This window comes from Amblyomma mixtum, chromosome 4 (assembly GCF_055824585.1).
Source record: "Amblyomma mixtum isolate Tamu chromosome 4, ASM5582458v1, whole genome shotgun sequence".
Lineage (NCBI taxonomy): Eukaryota > Metazoa > Arthropoda > Arachnida > Ixodida > Ixodidae > Amblyomma > Amblyomma mixtum.
Genome location: NC_143015.1, coordinates 129,703,301 through 129,723,627, shown reverse-complemented (window position 1 = coordinate 129,723,627; position 20,327 = coordinate 129,703,301). Strand labels below are relative to the sequence as shown.

Below are 20,327 nucleotides of genomic sequence, written 5' to 3'. Positions count from 1 at the left end.
CAGTGTCACTCTTAAGGCAAGCGTTGCGTCCGTACCAGCCTCAAAGGCAAAACAAGTTCGGCTAACCCTATTAGGATGTCAATGCTCTGCTGGAGTTCGGAGCTGGCGCAAGAATTGTTGAAGCTGATTGAATCGCGAAATGTCGTTCTTCCTTGAGAACTAGTCAATGTGATCACCTGGATGTCATCATTGCAGGAGGATTTTTCTGACCATAAGTTTTGAAACTTGGTCACATGGGAAACTTGGCTGCGAGAACGCCTTCAGTTGTGAGGAGCGTAGTAGTTATCGCTGCTACCCGTTTCGGAGGTTAAAGAAAAGTAATTGGCTATACAGGAAAGGAAACCACAGTGACTGACACACTTTCGGAGAACATCTGAACCGCGCTGTAAGGGCATGAAGGAAATAGGCAGTGAACGGAGACGGAGAGAGCAGACGGTGTTGGAGAAGACAGTATTGGAGCGCTTCGTATTAATTTCGTCCACCTGGAATTCATCAGCGTGCACTGCCATCGCACAGGACTCGGGCCTAATTTGCTTTTCGCCGCCATTAAAACGCGACCAGCGCGGTAGGGAGTAAACCCTGCGAACTCGTGCTCAGTGGCTTTAACGTGTCGTAGACTTGCTCTATTGGTATTAAATGAAAGGAGCGTGGTGTCTAGCATGCGTCTCTTGTGAACACTTCTTGCCACCGAAAGCGTTCGAGGGTAGCACGAACTCAGGCCTGCCTTGTCGTCCGTCTCTCTTGAGTGTCCAGAGCGCGCATAGCTGTATTCGAGCTTCGTGTCTCTGTTCGCATACTTCGTAATAAAGGTGCAGCGCCGATCCATATGCGCTCGTCATGGAAGAGTTGTACAGTGTAGTCAAAGGAAGCCTCGGGCTTCGCGTAGCCGAAGCCGCCGTGAGGGTTTCGCACAAAGTTTGTATTTGGTTTGCTTTCTGCGCGTCTAGCAGTTCGGCGAGCGTGTGCTCGCTTAGCAGCACGATTAAGAGCGTACATTGGACTTCTTTCTTTTTTGAAAAAATATCGCATGGCCCAGAATAAAGAAGCGTAAAACACACAAGGCAGTGCTGGCCCTAAGTTGCTGTTGATCATATTTCAATCCTTAATTTATACAAGGATCACAACCTCACATTATTATATTTCTTTGCTTATGTTCGTAACGGTATTTCTAAGTTCACAGCACTCGTTAGCCTCTGTGACATAGAAGTTGCAAAACATTTTCACTATATTTGTTTTTTATGCACTTGTGAAACTCGTCAGTATGTTCGGTATGTGCTCAGAAGAGCCAACTTGAAACTCGAGTCCTGTCAAGCTGCGACTAACGCAGCTTTTCAGCCAAACCGCCAGATTCTTGTAAAGAAAATAAGTAAGCTACTTTAAGCTTCTAAATCCGACTGCTTCCCAATAAAGAAATTGAGAAATTTCAGCGTCGTCCTCTGTGTTGCCTTCTTCTTTAGTGCTAGTGTGGTGTGCGCTGTAGCTTCTGCAGAATGACGTCAGTTCAACCTTTTCCTTTGCAGTAAAGATGCTTATCTGTCGAAACAGCTGTTCACAGTCGTCGCTAATGACAAGCGGGCTGCGCGACCTTCGGGACCGGTTTGTGTGAACGCACCGTGAATCTAAAACCGCTAAAGGACCTATTAAGCGGCCTTAGAGTGGGTAGGTCAGCGAACGCCATAGGTTTGACGCCTTCGGCTATCTTCAAACCTGCTACCATGGCCACTCCACCGTTCTTCCACTGACATTTCTCTCATTTTTATTTTGTGTTAGCGAAAGTAGCTGCGAGAAGGGGGGAGTGGGTGATAGTAAACGGCTGAGAAAATTTAGGCCTTCAGACGCACAGGTGAAAAGATAAAGAGCAAGAAACCTCTAATAGATGGCGTTATTACAGACCCTATGCCCATGGTTTTTGGTCGTGAACATAGGGTAGCAGTTTTGTTACTTGTTTCAAGTATTTCACTGAAATTAACTCTTTAGCTAGAGTCGTCTCAATAGTCAGTCTCACCGGTACGACGCCAGGGCAGATTTTCTCTCCACTGCCTTGGCAATGCCTCTATTTATGTTATGCGATCTGATAATGACGTCAAAATAAGGATGGTTTATAGCAAAATTGATATTCGCGTTTTCTTTGGTGGAGAACCGCATATTGTTCGTAGGTTGCGTAGTGGCTGTGAAGAACGGGGATTTTATGTTTCTTAAAAACTCAAAGCCGTCACAGTGTTTGCTGGACCAACATCATCCGATCTCAGTCAACTTCTTCCTAAAGTTATTATCCTTCAGAGATTGTATTCCATCTAGAAGGAGCCTATTTGTACGCATCTCTCTCCAGTGACAAAGGTGACGCTGAAAACGCTACTATTCCCAAAGTGCTGCTCTGCATTTCAACAAGTCATTGACAGATGTTAAAAAAAGCAAAAGAATTAGAAGTGACTACGATAACTTTCGACTGCTGTGCATTTTTATAAATGAGTAACTGATGTTAAACACGACGCTCACCTATACAAATGAGTAGCTGATGCTTAAAACTAATGAAAAAAATTTAGGGGTGAGTATGATAACTTTCGGCGGGTGTGCATTTCTTGAATCAGTAACTGCGTTTAAACACAATGTAAAAGCGCTAGGGTAGAGTATGATAACTTTCGACTGCTGTTCACTTATACAAATCATCAAATCATGTTAAGCACAATGTAAAAGAACTAGATGTGAGTATGATAACTTTCGACTGCTGCGATTTTTTTTAAAAATCAGTAACTGTTGTTCAGACACAATTTAAAAAGTTAGGCTGAGTTTAAAACTTTCGACTAATGTCCGTTTCTATAGATCAATAGTTAATGTTTACATACAAATCGAAACAGTTAGGTTCGAGAACGGCAACCTTCGACTGTCCATGTTACGTGCTGTGTAGGAAACTCGCCTTTTTTTCATATTTTGGTAATTTAAGGAGAAAAATTTCGAAATTTGTACAAAGCTCGAAATTTCGTTGAAAATATTTAACAAAAACGAAGTTTGCGGCTGTGCGATTCCGCTCATTCAATGATATGACTAACATGGCCAACAGACCGGAAAGTACGGCAGCACTTCGCGATTCCAAACTTGGCATTCAAGGCAGCATTCAGTCTATTAGTAATCTCGCCCTGTCGGTAGCAACGCGTACAAGGGCGCGCGCCCCGCATATGCGCAGTCAGAAGTGCTGAATGTTCTAACATAAAAACAAATAATGAATAAACGAATCTGACATCGTAGCTCCATTGCCCTCCAGAGAAATTTAAAGCGGTAAGAAACGACGCCCGTTGACCTTGAAGCGAATGCCTCGCGGGCTGCCAGCAGCTTAGAGGGGGGGGGGGGGGTATGTTTGTTATTTCCCCAGCGCTCCGGGCCAAGGACGGAACACTTTCCTGAGGTATCGCCAAGTCTCGAACGCGTCTCCTGCGTTCTACATTTGTTGACTGCAGCGCATTTTTGTTTTTGCGCAACTGGATTCGTGGTGAGCCGACTCCGCCAGCGTAGGCACGTGTTTGTGCCGGTACCTCTCCCCTCAGACAGGATAGACGCCGGGAGAGCGCGTCACAAGACGTTAAGGAACCAAACGGACTGGTTATTTTTGCAACACGGCTGTGCTAGTCACGTTTATGTCGCTTTTTGGATTTCCGGGATACGCCGCCATGTCTCCTACCTCAGCTGAGTGGATTATCTCGCTTACTGCCGTTGTTGTGGTCCTTGCGATGGCTGCATGGAGGTAAGTGGTTCGTTCATGTTGTCACTGTTCCCTGGTAATCATAGCACGCGGCGCTATACATGTTTCTAGCGGATTATTTTCGCCGTGGCCTAGCTCTCGCGGTTTTGCGAATGCACTGCACTTGTACAGGCAGTAGCACGGACAAGCGATTGCGCAAGCAGAACTCGACGGCTGCACTTGTGTTTTTATTTACTGAGCTACAATTCTGCCATTCTTAAGCACATTATTTTGTGTAATAGCTGTATAACAACAAATGCATGCAGGCGCCGGTTGGTGAAGGAAAGCATTGAGTTCGATTTCCTCATCATTCGTCATCCCTGGTTCGTCGGCGCTGTCACACTTCTGTGACTGCGCTCGTCACTCTAACCAATTCTGTCAGAGAAAAAGCATTTTCCGCCTAAATATTTTTTTTCTTCTTTCGGGTCTTACCAACTACGTTCATAACCCAAAGCCTCAATGGTAATGTTTTTTGCAGTACCCTCAACAAGCATACATCATAAAGAACATTGAATCCCTGCAAAACCGTGCTTTTTTCTTCAACTTTACAGATTATTCACGCTTCACCAGTGTCACAGTATTAAAACAACGTGCCGAGTTGGAACCACTATCATGTCGACGCCATTTCGCTCGCCTAACCTTACTTCACAAACTGTATCACCATCCCACCCTCCACAACGACTTCTTTTTGCCACACCCTGCAGTCTTTCCTCGCCGCGATCACGATAACAAAATAAAACGCATAACATGCCGTTCATCGCTCTAGGCGAAATCATTCATTCGTCGCCCTGTAATAGATTGGAATAACTTGCCATCACACATAGCTACTGAGGTTAACCTACAATCGTTTCAGCATTCGTTAAAGCAAACCATGGACTAACAGATTTGGTATTTTTGTTGTATTATGTGCATTTACTGAGTATTCCATTCTGCTTTGTTTGTTGTGTTATTTCTGTACATTACTAGCTTTATTTCATACTTCGTTATTACGTGTATTTTGTTTCAAGTGCTTGTGCCATATTTTCATCCTTGTATCGTCCCCCCTCCCCCCTATGTAATACCCTCGCACGAGGGCCCTTAGGGGTATTGTAAATAAAAAATAAATAAACCTCAAAAATTTCGTGCCAAGCGCCACATTGGTGAGAAATGGTGAAATAGAAAAACCAGGATCTGTCACATCTGTAGTCGAGAGATAGCAGGACATCATGTACTTCTTTTTTTTCTTCAAAAATGCGTATGACACTATAGAAGCAGGATCAGTTACTATATTATTAATTGTACTATTACCTGCTTGCACGAGAACGGCGGAGTGTCCACTACTTTGATAAACAATATTTACTGCGTCAAATAGCGAACTGAAAAAGGGCCGGCACCATGAAAACTGCTGAAACAAAAATTCATTGCTAGCTATCGCACAATACTGGAAAATGCTTCGAATTCACAATATTCACAATTGTGTACATAGGGCACAGTGTTCCCAATTGGGTACAGTGCTCTTTGTGGCCTGTACGTCACTTTGACCGAAGACATACAACGAGTCATGCGGGCTTCCTCAGTGCATCCGTGGTACCCATTGTTCACACCAGGACTTTCTTTCCGGCTGTGTGGCGAAGCATTTATGGAACCACTCAGGCTCTTAATACCGGCAAGGCCATGTCAAACCGTACTGAAGGCAGTTGGCAACATGATGTCCACAACAACAAGAATATTCGTTGATTGCTGGGCATTGCATTCGTAGGCATGTAACAGCGTGGTAGGTGCATGCACATGCCAAATACACTGTTACCGACTTTAAGCACCAATACATGGTTTCCATACAGTTCTGAAATATTGCGTTGCTCAAGTATAGCCTTTCACAGCAGCCCAATACAGTATTAGGAGAACCATTGTCGACGCCTTTCAAGCCTATTTAGTCCTCAAGGGAGTCATTGCCGCTCCACTACAACCCCTTCGGACATGCATTATGTTCTACTATGGAGAAAAGCCTGAAAATACGTTTGTGCGTACTTGAGAACCTCAATTTCACAACGGTAACATTAACGGCTAAATCCTCAGGAAATCAGGCACGCTGCACACCTCACCGCTCACAGAATTGCGGCTTTATTTTCCAACAAAATAAACACACTCAAGCCTAATTATTCATTTTATTTTTCATCCAGAGCTGCTTCCGCAACGAAAACTAAGCTGTATAATTCTCCAGTTAAATATTGCAGAGCTTTAAGGTAGAGAGACGTGACAGCCCCAGACAGCACTTCCTAGGCGTACCGCGCGACTTGGCGACGTCCATCTCTATTTCTTAGACTGAAAAAGCGATCCTTTATTCAAGGCTCCAAATTATCCTAACACTCCATCTAAAAGGCATTTTAAATCTAGCCCGCATAACTGACATTCTTAAAAGAGCTCTAGGTGCTACGAGAAGCATTGTGGTAAGTGGCGTTCATTAACGTCTACGCCGTCTTTTAAAATAATATGCCTCAAAACAAAATGCATGGGATCATGAAAACAAGTCGCGCAAGCGAAACAATGCGGTCATGAGTAAGCGTAGTAGCTTTTGCTAGTTGTTCTTCTCTATTGTCAACCAGAGCTGCAAACAACGAATTGAAACAAATCAGAAAAACCAGCGACATGCTTTAGTGAAACCATCTACCATGCTGCCTGAAAGCTTTTGACCAAGGCGCAGTACTTGCGTTCCATAAAAGGCAAAGTTAATTAATTATTAAGCCATTGGTCAGTAAAAAAAACGTCAACTTGGCCTCTCTAGGCCGCGATAAGCTCACGACAAACATTCGAGTGATTAGACATTTTTTTCGCACTTACTTCTGACGCGTTGTAAATGCGGCGTTTGCAAAAATGGCTCCGCATTTTCGATGCGCTGGGAAAATTTAGTGCAATCTTTTCTGAGTACGTTGTCAGGGCTTGCGCTACACCTATGAATGCGAGTATGACCTTGAAGCATGAGAACTGAAGCTGAGCTGAATCCATCGGTGTACAGTGGCGTCTACTTTTGGGGTTAACGGTCTGCGCAGCGTAAGTGCAACGCGCCTGGCCGTGCAGCGAAGGAAACTGACGCATGCGCGGAAAGGGCTCTGAACAGCGCTTTGTGCCATGTACTACAACGTTTCGGGCACGCAAAGCTTGCGTTCCGGAGCGGAAAAAGCCACCGGCTGCAAAATGTTTTACTGGTGGTAAGCCACAAGGTTCTGTCAACATGAATCACAACAGTATAAAAGCAAACCAAAGATCAAAGCGTGCTCGCTAACTATTGATACTCTCACAAAATTTAAGTCGCACTACCTACCCCTGTGGCTCAGTGGATGCGGTGCTCATCTGCTGAGCCATTGCCTTCTTGAAGCAAAAATGCCTCTGCACTCCTCCTATGACGTCACAGTGCTTTACCCGGTTGACCATACTATGCCATGAATTCTGAACACAAGGTCCAAGAAACGATGGCGGGGACGCAAGATGGCGGCCGTCGCTTCTTGAGCCTTGTGGTCTAAATTCAAGGCATGGTGTAGCCAACCGTGTGAGGCGTGGTGACGTCACATAAAGGATGCAGTAGCTTTTTCTTTTTCTTTCTAAAAGGCACCGTTTGCTGTCGAGGCTGTGACACCCATTCCTGGTCGCGGGGATCGGATATATCTGCAGCTGAAATACTGCAACGGTGGCACCACACGTTAAACAATCCTACATCGTTGATATTAATGCCGAAGTCAGCACTACAGCCTCTCCCGTTTATTCTCCTAATAAAATTCTTCACTCACTCATGCATACCCATAGTATGCATGCTGCAACGGGACGTTGAACCTCAAAAGCCGCAATACTTGTGTGGCGAGAGTGCCCACACATGTGCTTTACATCGACGTGCGTGCGGTATTGATAAGCACGAAGACCTTCATTTGACGGGGGTGCTGACTGGGGACAGCGCGTTTTTGACGCAAGAGGCACGCAAGAGGCAGCGATAGAAATACCGTGCCTTTGCAAAACACTGAATCGAACTTCGCCGGCGCGCCTGGAATTAATATGCGAAGCGCACAAGGTGTGCGATACCATTGCTGCAAAGCCGCTGTGAAATACAGCAAAACTACTGAAATGTGTTCCTGTATGTGAAGTTTATTTTCCGCATTCTAAAAGGAGGTGCTACCAGCGCTTAGCACCCTAGACGAGCCAGAGTTCCGTTTCACGGCATCCTATTACATGATGATGATGGTCCAAATAACATATGGCGCGTGCCCACAGAGATCGGCAAAGAATGGGCCAGAAATATGTTTTTGATCTTCCTCTTTCTCCTTTTTAAGGTCAAGAGTGCTAGATGCCAGGCCGTCCGCTGACGTCAATTCGACAGGCAATGTTTAACGCCTAGGCAAGACTTCAGGTATCCTTGAGATGCAATTAGCACTGCACAGCTGTCGTTGCACATTTAAAAAAAAAATTAAGGGTGACATTACTGTGTGGGTGTGAGCTAGCTGGTATCTATGGTAAACGTAAAGCATGTAAAAACACAAGGAGCCAGAAAGATTGCGGACAAGAGCTATATTAAGAGCTATAGCTTCGAACCCAGGCGGTTATTTTTTGTGTTTATAAAATAAGGAGAATACGCCGCGATTATATCGAATTCATGAACCACCAAAGCGAGTTGTTTCGTAAAGCTCGAGGAGTTCCTGTTTTACTTGGTGCAATTAAATCTGCGTAGAAGTCGCCACTCTAAATCACTTCAACTGAGAGCAGATGTACGATGGCAAAGAACTATCGCGAATGTTAAATAAATAGGAATTCTTTTGTGCCTCGGAAGAACATCATCACAAGCCTTTCTTTCTCCAAACCACGCTGAAGATAACTGGCAATCAACGGAAGTGATAACTATTAGGGCAAGAAAGATTTCTATTATAACCGAACAAATAATGATAAAGTTACTAGAAGATCAAGCGCTTTCTTAATACGTAATCTGCTTCCAGATGTTTACTATAACTAATTGTGTGTCACATCCGAAATTTGTTAAGTCGTTGACGAAAATATCACTATCTACCACGATTTGCGTTGCTATAGTGAATTACCGGAGCCACGTACTCGGTTATTTCGAACTGACGGTATATTGAAATGAAATGTATGCCTCAAGGTTTCAAAAACTAGTGGAGCACTAGGTGCGTTCTCGGAGAAAGATCTAAAAATGGTGCAAAGAATGGCTTGGTTCCGCTGTATTAAAACGTCTCTTTTTAAAACTCGGACGCACGCAGGTGGCGACGGAACAGATTCAATTTCTTCAAGAAGAGAGGTATACCAGGTCCAGAGCCGAGCCTGTTATCGGGAAACTTCCACCAGCTGTGGAATCAGGTGAGAATGGCGGGAGCAACGACTCTGCCACTGTAGCGCCTGTGCCTTAGGTCACCTCGCAAAGTGACCTTTGTGCGCAATATGTAGGGTCCAACTCATAAATTCATCGCGATGATTATCTTCCTCTTCCAAGTTATATCGACGCTAAAACAAAGTCCTCTGCCCCTGACCTTTAACTAACCTTCGCCAACGGGTACGGCCGCCCCATAACGGCAAACTTAATAATCCCATCACCCATTCGGACTTTCTGCCGCCCCATACTGACAGTAGATAGATGGGTTGCGCATATGAGACATTTAAAGGACAGACAGGACTGGCGCGAACTAACAACCTAGGTTTATTCGAGGGAACAGATATTTATACATATGTTAACCAGCAAAGAAACTAAGGGTATCAAAAGCAGACACTTGAAAAGAAAGGAAAGGAAGGAAGGAAATGAAAGTAAATTCAGGGGGCACTTTGGCTCTCTAAAGTGCTGCAAGGCGAAAGCGTTTCCTGGCCACTGTTTGTTTTTATGCGAAGCATATTGCTAGAGCTACCACTCACGCCGTCGCCGTGGGACCCCCACGTGACACCGTGACGTCACACCACGTGACATCGGATGAGAGAGCCGGCCTCCACCTCGCGCCGTCGCCGTGGGACCCCTAGCCGTCACGCCACGTGACACCGTGACGTCACACCATGTGACATCGGATGAGAGAGCCGGCCTCCACCTGGCGCCGTCGCCGTGGGACCCCTAGCCGTCACACCCGCGCATTTCGAACGCGCGTTCACACTCGGTGTAGGTGAAACGCTCGCTCCACCGGGCAGGCAGACGCGGCTACCGTGGCAATCCAGGCGCTCACCCAACGCGCGTCTCGGGGTTAGTCGGCGTTCCGCGGTAGCCATGCCGTTGTCTTCCCCCCCGACGAAGGCTTCTAGTGGTTGTATTAAAATGACCAAGTATTCAACCAAGGAAAGCCATGTATTACCAAGCCTAGCCACTAATATGCTTCGCATTCCCCAGGCTTAGCCAAGCTGAGCCTCAGCAAATTTTTTATTTACTTTTTCATTTTTCATGTTTCTTATTTATTTTTTGCTCTTTTTATTAATTTTATTGTTTTTATTTTTATTTTCGCATCTTATTTTTATTTTGTTTTTATTTTTGTTTACGTTCTTTATATTTTTATTTTCCTTTTCTTGAATTTACTCCTTTTATTTTATTTATGAAGCCCATGCATTCACTAGATGCGCCTTTATTCATGCTGGAACCTCCGACGCGTCTATCGACACGGCTGCCGACGCGTCAGTGGACACTCCTGTCGACGCGTTTGTCGACACGGCTGCCGACGCGTCTGTCGACACTCCTGCCGACGCGTCTGTCCACACGGCTGCCGACGCGTCTGTCGACACTCCTGCCGACGCGTCTGTCCACACGGCTGCCGACGCGTCTGCTAACGACAGTATGAGGCATTAAAGGCTTTCGCCTTAAAAACAAAAGGCTTGCTTGCATCACAACGAATTCGAGGAAATGGGCCTCCCTATTATAAAGACTGAGGTGTCACTGATGCATTCTTTTCCTTTCTTTTTGATAAAATACGCTTCTAGCTGTTCACGCCCTTTTCATTATCGCACTGACGTAGAATCTTGACTTCTTTGAGCAGAGACATGTATTTGTGTGCTAGGCAATGCACAGGCAAGTGACGCTGCTCCTGATCATTGATTGACCTTTCATGTTCACGAGTGCGTACATTGATGCAGCGGCCTGTATGCCCTATGTTGATTTTGTCACATGTCAGGGGTGTCAGTCATCATCATCAGCCAGACTACGGCCACCGCAGGGCAGAGGCCTCTCCCATGTCTCTCAAATTAACCCTGTCCTTTACCAGCTCCGGCTAACGTATCCACGCAAAGTTCTTGATCTCATCCGCCCACCTAATTTTCTGGCGCCCCCTGCTACACTTGCCTTCTCCTGGAATCCACTCCGTTACCCATAAAGACCAGCGTTTACCTTGCCTTCATGTTACACGCCCTGTCTAAGCCCATTTCTTCCTCTTGAATTCAACTAGGGTAGGATTAGGGAAAGAAGTTCACTATTGGTAGCGAGGGGCTGGAATCGGTAAGCACTACGTCAACTTGGCAGTCCACATAGCGGTTCTTGTGCTTCACGCCGCAACCATTTTCTTCTTTTTGCTATAATGTTTTTCTCAATACAAGCATACGGGTGATCAACTTGCAGGGTGCCCAGAAAACCAGAGGGAAGACCCATACTGAGCGTTCCTTACCTTCGAATCAGTGCACGGTATTTCGCAATACCCAACTGTTTTATAAGTTTTCCCATGGCATATCCGATCGAAGTCTATTTTCTGTTATTAATTTCGGCTAGGATTGCACTAACTCGATATGTTTTCGTAATGCGCGATTCACAATCTTATGAGCAAATTCGATTCCTTAATCATTTGGGCCCAGCATGGACAGCTAAGTCAGAGTTTACACTTTGTCCTATGAAGCAAAGGGGAGACTCAAAAAGCAGCGAATGTGATAAATACGCAGATTGAGATTTGTTTTGTATTTATTTCTTTCTCGAGTCCGAAAACCAACGACAACATTCTGACACCAGTTGCTAGTCCGGCCCTTTTTTGTGCTAAAGAAAAAAAACAGACGAAAAGACGGGGACAAAGGAGAGACTATAAGGCAGCTTGACTGTCTTGCCAGCATCGCAGTCTTTTGTGCTGGTTTTTGCATTGCCGTTGAGCTGCGCATGCTCTGTCAGGTTTCCTGGGAGACAGTTGATAGTACAGTCGTTGTGTGTGCCTCGTCTCTCCTTTGTCCCCGTCTTTTTGGCTGGTTTTTTTCTTTATTATGTACCAAATAACCCAGATTTCACCTCTCCTTTTTTGTGTTCTGGCCGTGTTCATGTCGTTCCTATTCGCTCTTTCGAAATATTACACCAGAGACGCACGTCATTCCTTGGCGCGTGACAGCTCCTGGAAAAAGCTGGAAAAAGAATTCCATTGCTTGGTAAAGAAACAATTACGACTTTGCATGCCGCTTTAAAAGGCAAATTTTGGAAAAAGATGGCACGGGCTCTGATGCAATATGTTTATTTAAAGAAGGTTTCAAGGGGAGCAACGCAGCTGCCAATTGGCAGAAAACCGAAAGTGCGAAAAGACTTGCCGTTAAAAGGAAACTTAGGTACAGATGTCTTTTAGCTCCACTCCTATTTGTGCTCTACATCAGAGAGATTGAACATAAGATAAAAACAAGGGGATCGGGGTTTAATGTGCTGGGGCTGCGAAAGGGACAACAGGGGACAAGTCGCGTACCGGGACTGGTTGGCATCGTTCTTCTAGCAGACCGCGCGAGAGGCCTTCAATACTTGGCAGACATTTGTGGAAAAGAGGTTGAGGCTCTAGGACTGAGATTTGGCGCAGAAAATTTGGGAGTCAGGGATTACACTGATGAGTCCTGTACGATCTAGCTGCAGAACTTAGTTACCTATAGTTAGGCTGGTTAGGCGTAGAAAAATCTTAGTATCTGCATAAGTGATGACAAAGTCTACATGAGAGAAGAAAGGAAATTGTAATGAAATCAAAAAGAAACGCAGCTCTCATGAAAAATTGCGTGCCCTGATGATAAACTAAATATGAAATTAATCGGAGAATCTGGAGAGATGCAACGGTACCGGGCTTGACGTTTGGAAACGCTGTGGTCGGCTTTAGAGAGAGAGAGAGAGAAAGAAAAACTCTTTAATGAAATACAGAGAATTTAGCCGGCGTTTAAATATCGCTGGCATGCTACTCTGCGTAGGAAGGAGAATTTGGGAGATAAAGAGAGGAGGAGAGCAGTGTGGCAGAGGTACAAAAAGAAAAAAAAAGAAGATAAAATGCGGCCATGAAATGGGTACTAAGGATGCAACGGCGAGTATTGATGTAACCTATGGAATGATGGAGTGCATAGTCCGACAAATTCGGTAATATGGGGTGGTCAACATTCGAAGCGCGTGAGCCAAGAAGTAAGGTGTGGTATGAAGAACGGTTGGGGCATATGAATGAGAAATGATGGGTCGCAAAAATTTTCAGGTACTTACACCGCTGCAGTATAGATCTTGCAATGAGGCGAAGAACTAGATAGCTTGCTAATAAATACTTATGTCTAATGGAAGGAACCTATAGTAAGACAACCATGAAACCAGAAGTAAAATCCTCAGTAAATACTCCCTCGCAAAAGAAAATGCTGGATAAGCCTTCGTTGGAGCTCTATAGGACGGCTAAATGAGAGATTAAAAGGTAAAAATTTTCCGACAATTACGAAGGGAGGGGTTTTCTTTTCGAGGAAAGGGCTGGGTGCTTGAGGACGAAGTGTTACCGGCCAAAAATTTGGCAACACGAATGATGTTTGCCGTTGCTGCATGCAAGACAGGTAAACGATAGAACATATTCGTTTCCGGTGTAAGACAGTCCCAACCTAAGTGCGCGACTCCGCCGCGAGCATCCGCGTAGCACTAGGGTCTCTGAATAGCCAAGACATGCGTAATCTTTAAAAAAGTAGAAACAAGTTAGGGATGGTTAGAGGAAGCAATTGGCAGCACTAATGCAACAAGTAGACAAATTTCGTTCCCACATGCCACCCTAAATTGTGCATCGTCCTGGCATGCCAAAGAGTGCGCTAAATGGACCCTTGAATGCGACCTCGACTCTGTAGTCGCATCTGTCTCCAAGTCAAATTAATTGGCTCATAATGCGATTGCAAAAGAACATCCGCTTCCACGTGCCAAGAACAATCCTCAGACTAGTCTTTCCTTATTTTTTTTTTCAGAATTTTCACCGTTTCAACACAACAACCTAACGCAAGAAGTCGAAAACCCCGAGTGTTTTCGCAACAAACCCTTGATCTCCCCTTCTCTGGCGGAGCTGAGAGCATGCGCAATAAGCTTTTATGGTAATTAAGATCGCGCGGCTCCTGGAGACTTACCAACGACGCTCTATCGCAAAGGGCATTTTCAAGATGTGTGCAGGAAGCGAAAAAACCGCATATAACAGCGACCAGGAGCAGAAAGTAAACCAGTGCATTGGAAAAACCACAATGCGTTGTGAAAGGAAGGATTGCCTTACATCAGGTCTGCTAACAGACCGAAACCTAAATGCGCAAGCTGCCGCCCCGACTAAGCTTTCGCCAAAGCAATCACAACTTGGCATGTATGAGAGAATCCAAGTCCAAGGCTGATGTATAATGCAGGTCTTCTCACTTCTAGAGCATAATAAGCAACAAAAAATAGTCGGGTTTTAACGCAGTTAAACCGAGTAGACGTGCGAAAAACACGTATTTAGCCCCGTTGTATCACTGCTGGGACGTCGGCACGTCTTGTGACGATGGCGCTGCGGTTCATGCACTCGCTGTTGACGAGAGTGCCTGGCCATTCCAAACCTTCAGTCTTAGGGCACTCATCAGGCAGTCATAGCCTAGGAATAATCCTGCAAACGTGGGATCGGACGGGGACTGTCGCTATCAGCGGGTATGCGAACCGCAGCGTTATACCATTATATTCCGCCCTTCTGGTGTCTCTCACCTCTGCTAATCTTAAGCCTGCGATTTGTGAAATTTCGCACTTATCTATGTGTTTAATTAACAGCAAGGTTATATGAACGCCTGTTTAGTGTGTTAGTCATGTTGTGTCTTCCCGCGCTGTTTAACCATTTATCTTTTTTACTCACCTGACTATCACAGGCTGCATGTGGTACATGACAGTCAAAAAGGCGAGAAGGAAACGTGTCCAGCGGGGTAGTCCAAGCCATGCTTCTATAGCTGTTGCTAAATCTAGCAACCTCGTCCCTCCCCCCCCCCTCCCCTGTGATTTCGTGGTAATCTTCGGCATGCAATAACGTAATCACACAGCACAGTCACGTGGCCCACTGTAGTCGGTGTCATGACCGATGAGTGAAATTGCCCATTCTTACCATTAATGGTATTATTGAGTCATGTCACGTCTATTATTGTCGTGTGCTCCATGAATGAACTGAGCCCCGAAACGCATCCTACCGCCACTTTTACTGAAACCTCTTATACATACAGCTGGCACTGAAACTATAGTGTCTTCTCACATTACGTGAGTGCTCCTTCATTTTCGGACTTTCGTGACGCCTCGCACGGTACAATGCAGAAGTCAGACTGTACCATCCATGGGGCCCGCACCGGTAATAGCAAAAAAGAACACGTGAAAAGAAAAAAAAAGAAACTGCATAATGGTGGATCTGTCCTGAGCTTACCGAGCGCAATTCAGCCTCTTTGTTTTTAATGTTCAATGTTACCGTTTAATGTAATGCGTAATGTAATGCATTTAATATTACCAGCCTACACTGGAATTAAGCTCGTTTCCGCTTAACTCCCAGTAGATGAAATTGGGATGAAAAAGAGTTCCATATTACGCTCAGTGCTTTTTAACTTTTGCTTTTATTTTTGTTTGCATGCACTTTTTTCTAGGACACTATCGAGGTAATGGACGAGTGGTCAAAAACATACGGCGACATTTACGGGTAAGAGATTGCCAGTGCATTCGTTTGTCATGTGAGTGGCCAGTACCTTGTTCTTCTGAGTCATGCAGTGGTTATAAACAGGGCATTTGTAAAAAGAAATAACGAGTGCAAAATAGAGCCACACAAACTTATCGTTCCGAGGTGACAGAGACAGAGAGGTACCATAGCCATCTCCTCTGTCGGTGCCTTTCCCGTGATCACTGTTTTTGACCGAAAATCGAAACGTTAATTCAAAATCTAAAAAATTCTAGTCAGGTTCGGTCCCGCAATGCACCCGTTGCGTTTGTCTGGTAAAAGATTTTTTTTAATCACAAAGCCCTCTGTAGTTAATTTTTTCTCGTTGAATTCGCCCCCAATTGCTAACTCTCTGTTATTATTATTATTGTTATAGTATTAGTAATATTACACAGTACTGCAGGCCAGATTGGCCCAAGCAGAAGGGGCGTGAAACACTAACATAACATGTAATAATCAAATACACTTCATGTCACGAAAAAAAAAGCAAAATAGGTGACATAACAGTAAGTACAAGTACAAACGCACGTGTTTTGAATGTAAAGCTTTAGGCATGTCTAATTTAGGAAATATTTACGTAGTTCTTCTTCGACGTTAGTGGAACGAAGATGGAAAACAGACGCAGGAAGCGCGTTCCAGTCAGAAGTGGTTTGCGGGAAGAAAGCGTGTTTGTATGGATTTATTTCAGCAAAAAGTGACTGTAAAGAGTGTTTCTTGGTGTGGCGGGTTTTTCTAGTACTGCACTCCCTGATGAGATCAAGGACATATAACTCGGAGTTCACCTGAAAAATTTTACAAAGGAGGAAAATGCGACTGATTTTTCAGCGCGTAGCGGAATTTTATTATATTCCATAGGTATTGTTGGAGAGTCAATCCTTCGGTCTCCGACTAGCTAGTCACTATTTGTTAGTAGACTCAGCTCAGATTCACTTTTCTCTGAAGCTTGTGTTCCACCCCTCCGTGGCTAACCTTGTATCAGGCAACCTATCATTGCGTAATATCACGAGTTACTGTGGAATACCTAAAACGCTGAGTATTGAGAACCTTTATTCAATTTTTGAGATTTTTTTTTCATTAACACCAACATCAAAGGGAACTCAAAAAGGAGTCCTTGCTGATAACAGGATTGCGCGTAGGAAAAAAACTTAGAAAGAAATTAGCCTAAAAAAGCGGTCAAAGTGGTCACAAATCTACCAGTACTGAATTAGAATACTTGTTTTGTTCGTTCAGTTGCAATTTTAAACAGTTGATCGGATTCAGTTCAGTTTCTTCCCCGAATAATTTCTTGGTTGCTTTTGGTTACTAAGTTTAAAAGTACTTACTGAGCAATCTTTGCCTCCCCAATGTTCTTTGAGGGTACAGTTGCAATAAACAAGTCAAATCAAAATTTATCCATCTTTACTGGGTACATGAATTTTAAGTTTTTGTCGAACCTAATCATAGCGACATTTCTGGTTGTCTAGGCAGCACGGTGAATCACCAAATGTGCACAAAAAAAAATTCGCATAAAACACCGAAATAAGACACGCCCATTTATGATGTGCATATTGCAAATAATTATCCACTCATATAGAGCAATTAGGAAAACACCTCGAGAGAGCTGTTTATTCCCTAATTTAAAATTATCCACTCATACTGAGCAATTAGGAATACAGCTCGAAAGAGCTCGAGCAAAAAATAAATATACATCACAACACCTTGAAATATCATATGAAATCAACTCGCAAACATATAAAGTAAAAACAAAGAAAGCAATTCAACATGCAGAAGGCCAGCAGTGATGTAGCAGCAAACATGAGCACCATTTTTCTATTTATTTAGCCATTTCTCGCTTCGTTTTGAACCTTTAAAACATTACGCCAAGTTCATTAAATATTTGTGACGCGTAATATCATCTGGTTTTTTTCCATAATGTGTAAAGCATCGCGGCTTAGTGTACGTTTCTGTCTTCTTTAGGGCAACGTTTTTTCTTGCCAGGTACCCTGAAGGGATTTGTAAAACAATAACTTGTGAGCACAGAATTATAAAAAGTTCCCGCATTGCCTATATGCTGAGCATATTGTATTCCTCATCCTTATCAACCTCCTGGAGCCTATCATCCTAAGCTATACTGCTCACTATTCTTTGAATTACGCCATTTATGGCTCCTATTTTGGGATCAGAACAAGTTCCATATAATGTAATACCTTAGGCTGTAATAGACTCAGCCCGCACCTTGAATATGATTAGCTTTAAGTGCATCGAAGTTTTACGTCTCAGGTTGTAAAAAATCGCAGACACAGCTCTAAGCCTGTTACATACATACTACACATCACTGTTCCATGTTATAGGCTCATCAACTATTATTCGTGACTATTAATCCGACTAATGACCCCTCGGCTTTGTGTTCAATGCAGCATTTTCAACGGCGACGCCCCAATTTTTATGGTCAAGGACCTAGAACTTCTGCGACGTGTGTTCGTTAAGGACTTCGCGCTATTTGTTGACAGAGGGGTGAGTATATGGGTGCTGCCTTTCTTCATTTTATAACTTCTCAAACGTGTATGCACTGAACATCAGTGCAAGCGTATGACTGCGTAATTTATTAGGTGTTCAACAGCAAACGTTCTATTCGTCACCGTTCACAGACTCTAAGCGATCAGCTCGGGCTTTTTGGATGAGCTATGTAAGTTTTTCCCCAAGCAGGATGACGGTCGCACTGCACAACACCTGGATTTAGTCATAACACATTTCCTGGCAGATAAGCATGAAGAGCTTCCTAAAGCTCTTAACCAAACCTAGCTTAACGCAATAAGATTTTGCCTGCTCAATACCCAACACAGGCATGCCCGGCCTGCGGAGGCATTTCAGACATCCTCCTCATGGTCTGGAACTGCCCCGAGAAACGTGAAGCGTACAGTTTACAGGAACAGCAGTGGGAGGCGAAGCTGGCTCACACAGAGCTCCCCCTTCAGCGCCAGCTGATCGGTCAGGCCTGGAGGGCCGTATCCGCCAATGGTTTCCCGGACCTGGGTGAACCACCCACGTAATTACTACATATTGTAACGTGGCGGGCAGCCGAAGAATGAGGCGTGGTGAACCATGAACAAGAGATGATTTAATGGCCGCTGGCCTAGCGCGAGCGCTCCGTCCCGCGCCACTGCCAGCTTCGTCTTCGTCACACTACCCGGGGCCTCCGAGCGATCGTCCCGATCGGTGACGAACAGACGCGCGAAACGGCGATGGTCTTGAGTGAAGGGGGGAACAGTATGTAGAGGATGGTGCAGTGCTGGCCGCCACGATGATAAAGATGAGAGAATGAGTCCCGGTCCACGAAGCATCCGGGCCGTAGGTTGCCAGGAGCTGCCGGCCGAGGTCTCTGGACGCACCGAACGGCAGGGGCAGGGGGGCGGTGTCATCACGTTCCGGTCTTGGGTCGGTGGGGTCTTGGGTCCGTGGGGTCTTGGGTCGTCGTGTCGTGTGGTCCGGGCGGGGGACGGGGCTGGGGTGAGCGTCGATGTCGGTTCAGGTCGGGCGGGCTGGGGCACGGCCGTGCGGCGCTGACCAGGTACTCACGGCCGACGTCCACGGCAGGCCCAGGACGCCGAAGCTCCGTGACCAGGATGGCGATGAAGGGACCCCAGCACCTCACACCAAATGTAACGTGGCGGCCAGCCGAAGAATGAGGCGTGGAACCATGAACAAGAGATGATTTAATGGCCGCTGGCCTAGCGCGAGCGCTCCGTGCCGCGCCACTGCTAGCTTCGTCTTCGTCACAATATTAATAAAGTTTATTCTCTCGCTCTCTTTGTTATTAAACTATGCTGAAACAATGTTGCACAAAATGTTTAAAAAATGGTCTTAAAAACAGCGTTATTGAAAATGTTAGTCGCCATGCATTTCCTTCTGCCTTATGGGTTGTAACAGCGGTCACAAGGAATATCTTAAGCCGTATATAGGCTATATGGTTTACATGTTTCCTGGATATTCTTAGTGATACTTATTGAAATCGCTTATTTCTTATACGTACTATGCTACTATAAAACACAAGCTATTTCACTTGACGTTCTTGTGGGGTCCTTGCTTGGATGTACAGAAGGATGCGGAAGCCTGAATCTACTGTCACGATTCAGCCCGATAAACGGAATTTTCTCAAAATATACAGGGTCTGTTCTGAAAGTAGTAGGACTGGTTTTGTCCTGGGCGAACGGGCGGACGAGAGGCGGTCTGCGCGTGCAGGATCGTTGAAGGGGGATATTGGGAATTCTGGGGAAAATCGGCATTCGGCTCTCGGCCGTTGAAGAGAGGAGGTCGCTTGTACTGTGAACCCCTGTCGAAACGTCTCGTCACGCAGAATCATGAAGCGTTTACTGGATCAGCGACACGCGATGAAATTTTGAGTACATCTTGGTAAAACGGGTAAAGAGACTCACAACATGATTAAGGAGGCCTACGGTGACGCTGCCATAAGTAGATCAGGTGTTTTTTAAGTGGCACAAGCTGTTCCGAGAAGTTAAGGAAAGAGTGGAGGAAGACGACCGCTTCAGACGCCCTTCGACCAGCAAGACCAACGAAAATGTGTAGCGAGTGAAACATTTACTTAACAGTGATCGAAGAATGCGTATCAGAATGATTGCTGATGACTTGAGCATTCCTCAAACCCAAGTTTTTGAGATCGCGACAGAAAACTTATCCATGAGGAAAGCGTGCGCGAAGTTGGTGCCGGGAGTGTTGTCACAGGAGGAAAAGGCCAACCGGTA

General features: G+C 45.1%; 1 protein-coding gene across 2 annotated transcripts in view; it reads left to right on the top strand.

The window, feature by feature from the left end:
• Positions 1-3,380: 3,380 nt before the first annotated feature.
• LOC149348210 (cytochrome P450 6B5-like) overlaps positions 3,381-20,327 on the top strand; it is a 38,317-nt gene continuing 21,370 nt past the window's right edge. Inside the window, exons 1-4 of one of the 2 annotated variants that reach the window (XM_089588004.1) lie at positions 3,381-3,736; positions 8,965-9,061; positions 15,521-15,573; positions 17,985-18,081. In XM_089588004.1, the coding sequence (XP_089444130.1) occupies positions 3,630-3,736; positions 8,965-9,061; positions 15,521-15,573; positions 17,985-18,081 (354 nt within the window). In that variant the 5' untranslated portion in view covers positions 3,381-3,629. The remainder of the gene's footprint in view (positions 3,737-8,964; positions 9,062-15,520; positions 15,574-17,984; positions 18,082-20,327) is intronic. The other variant, XM_089588005.1, reaches the window with a different exon arrangement.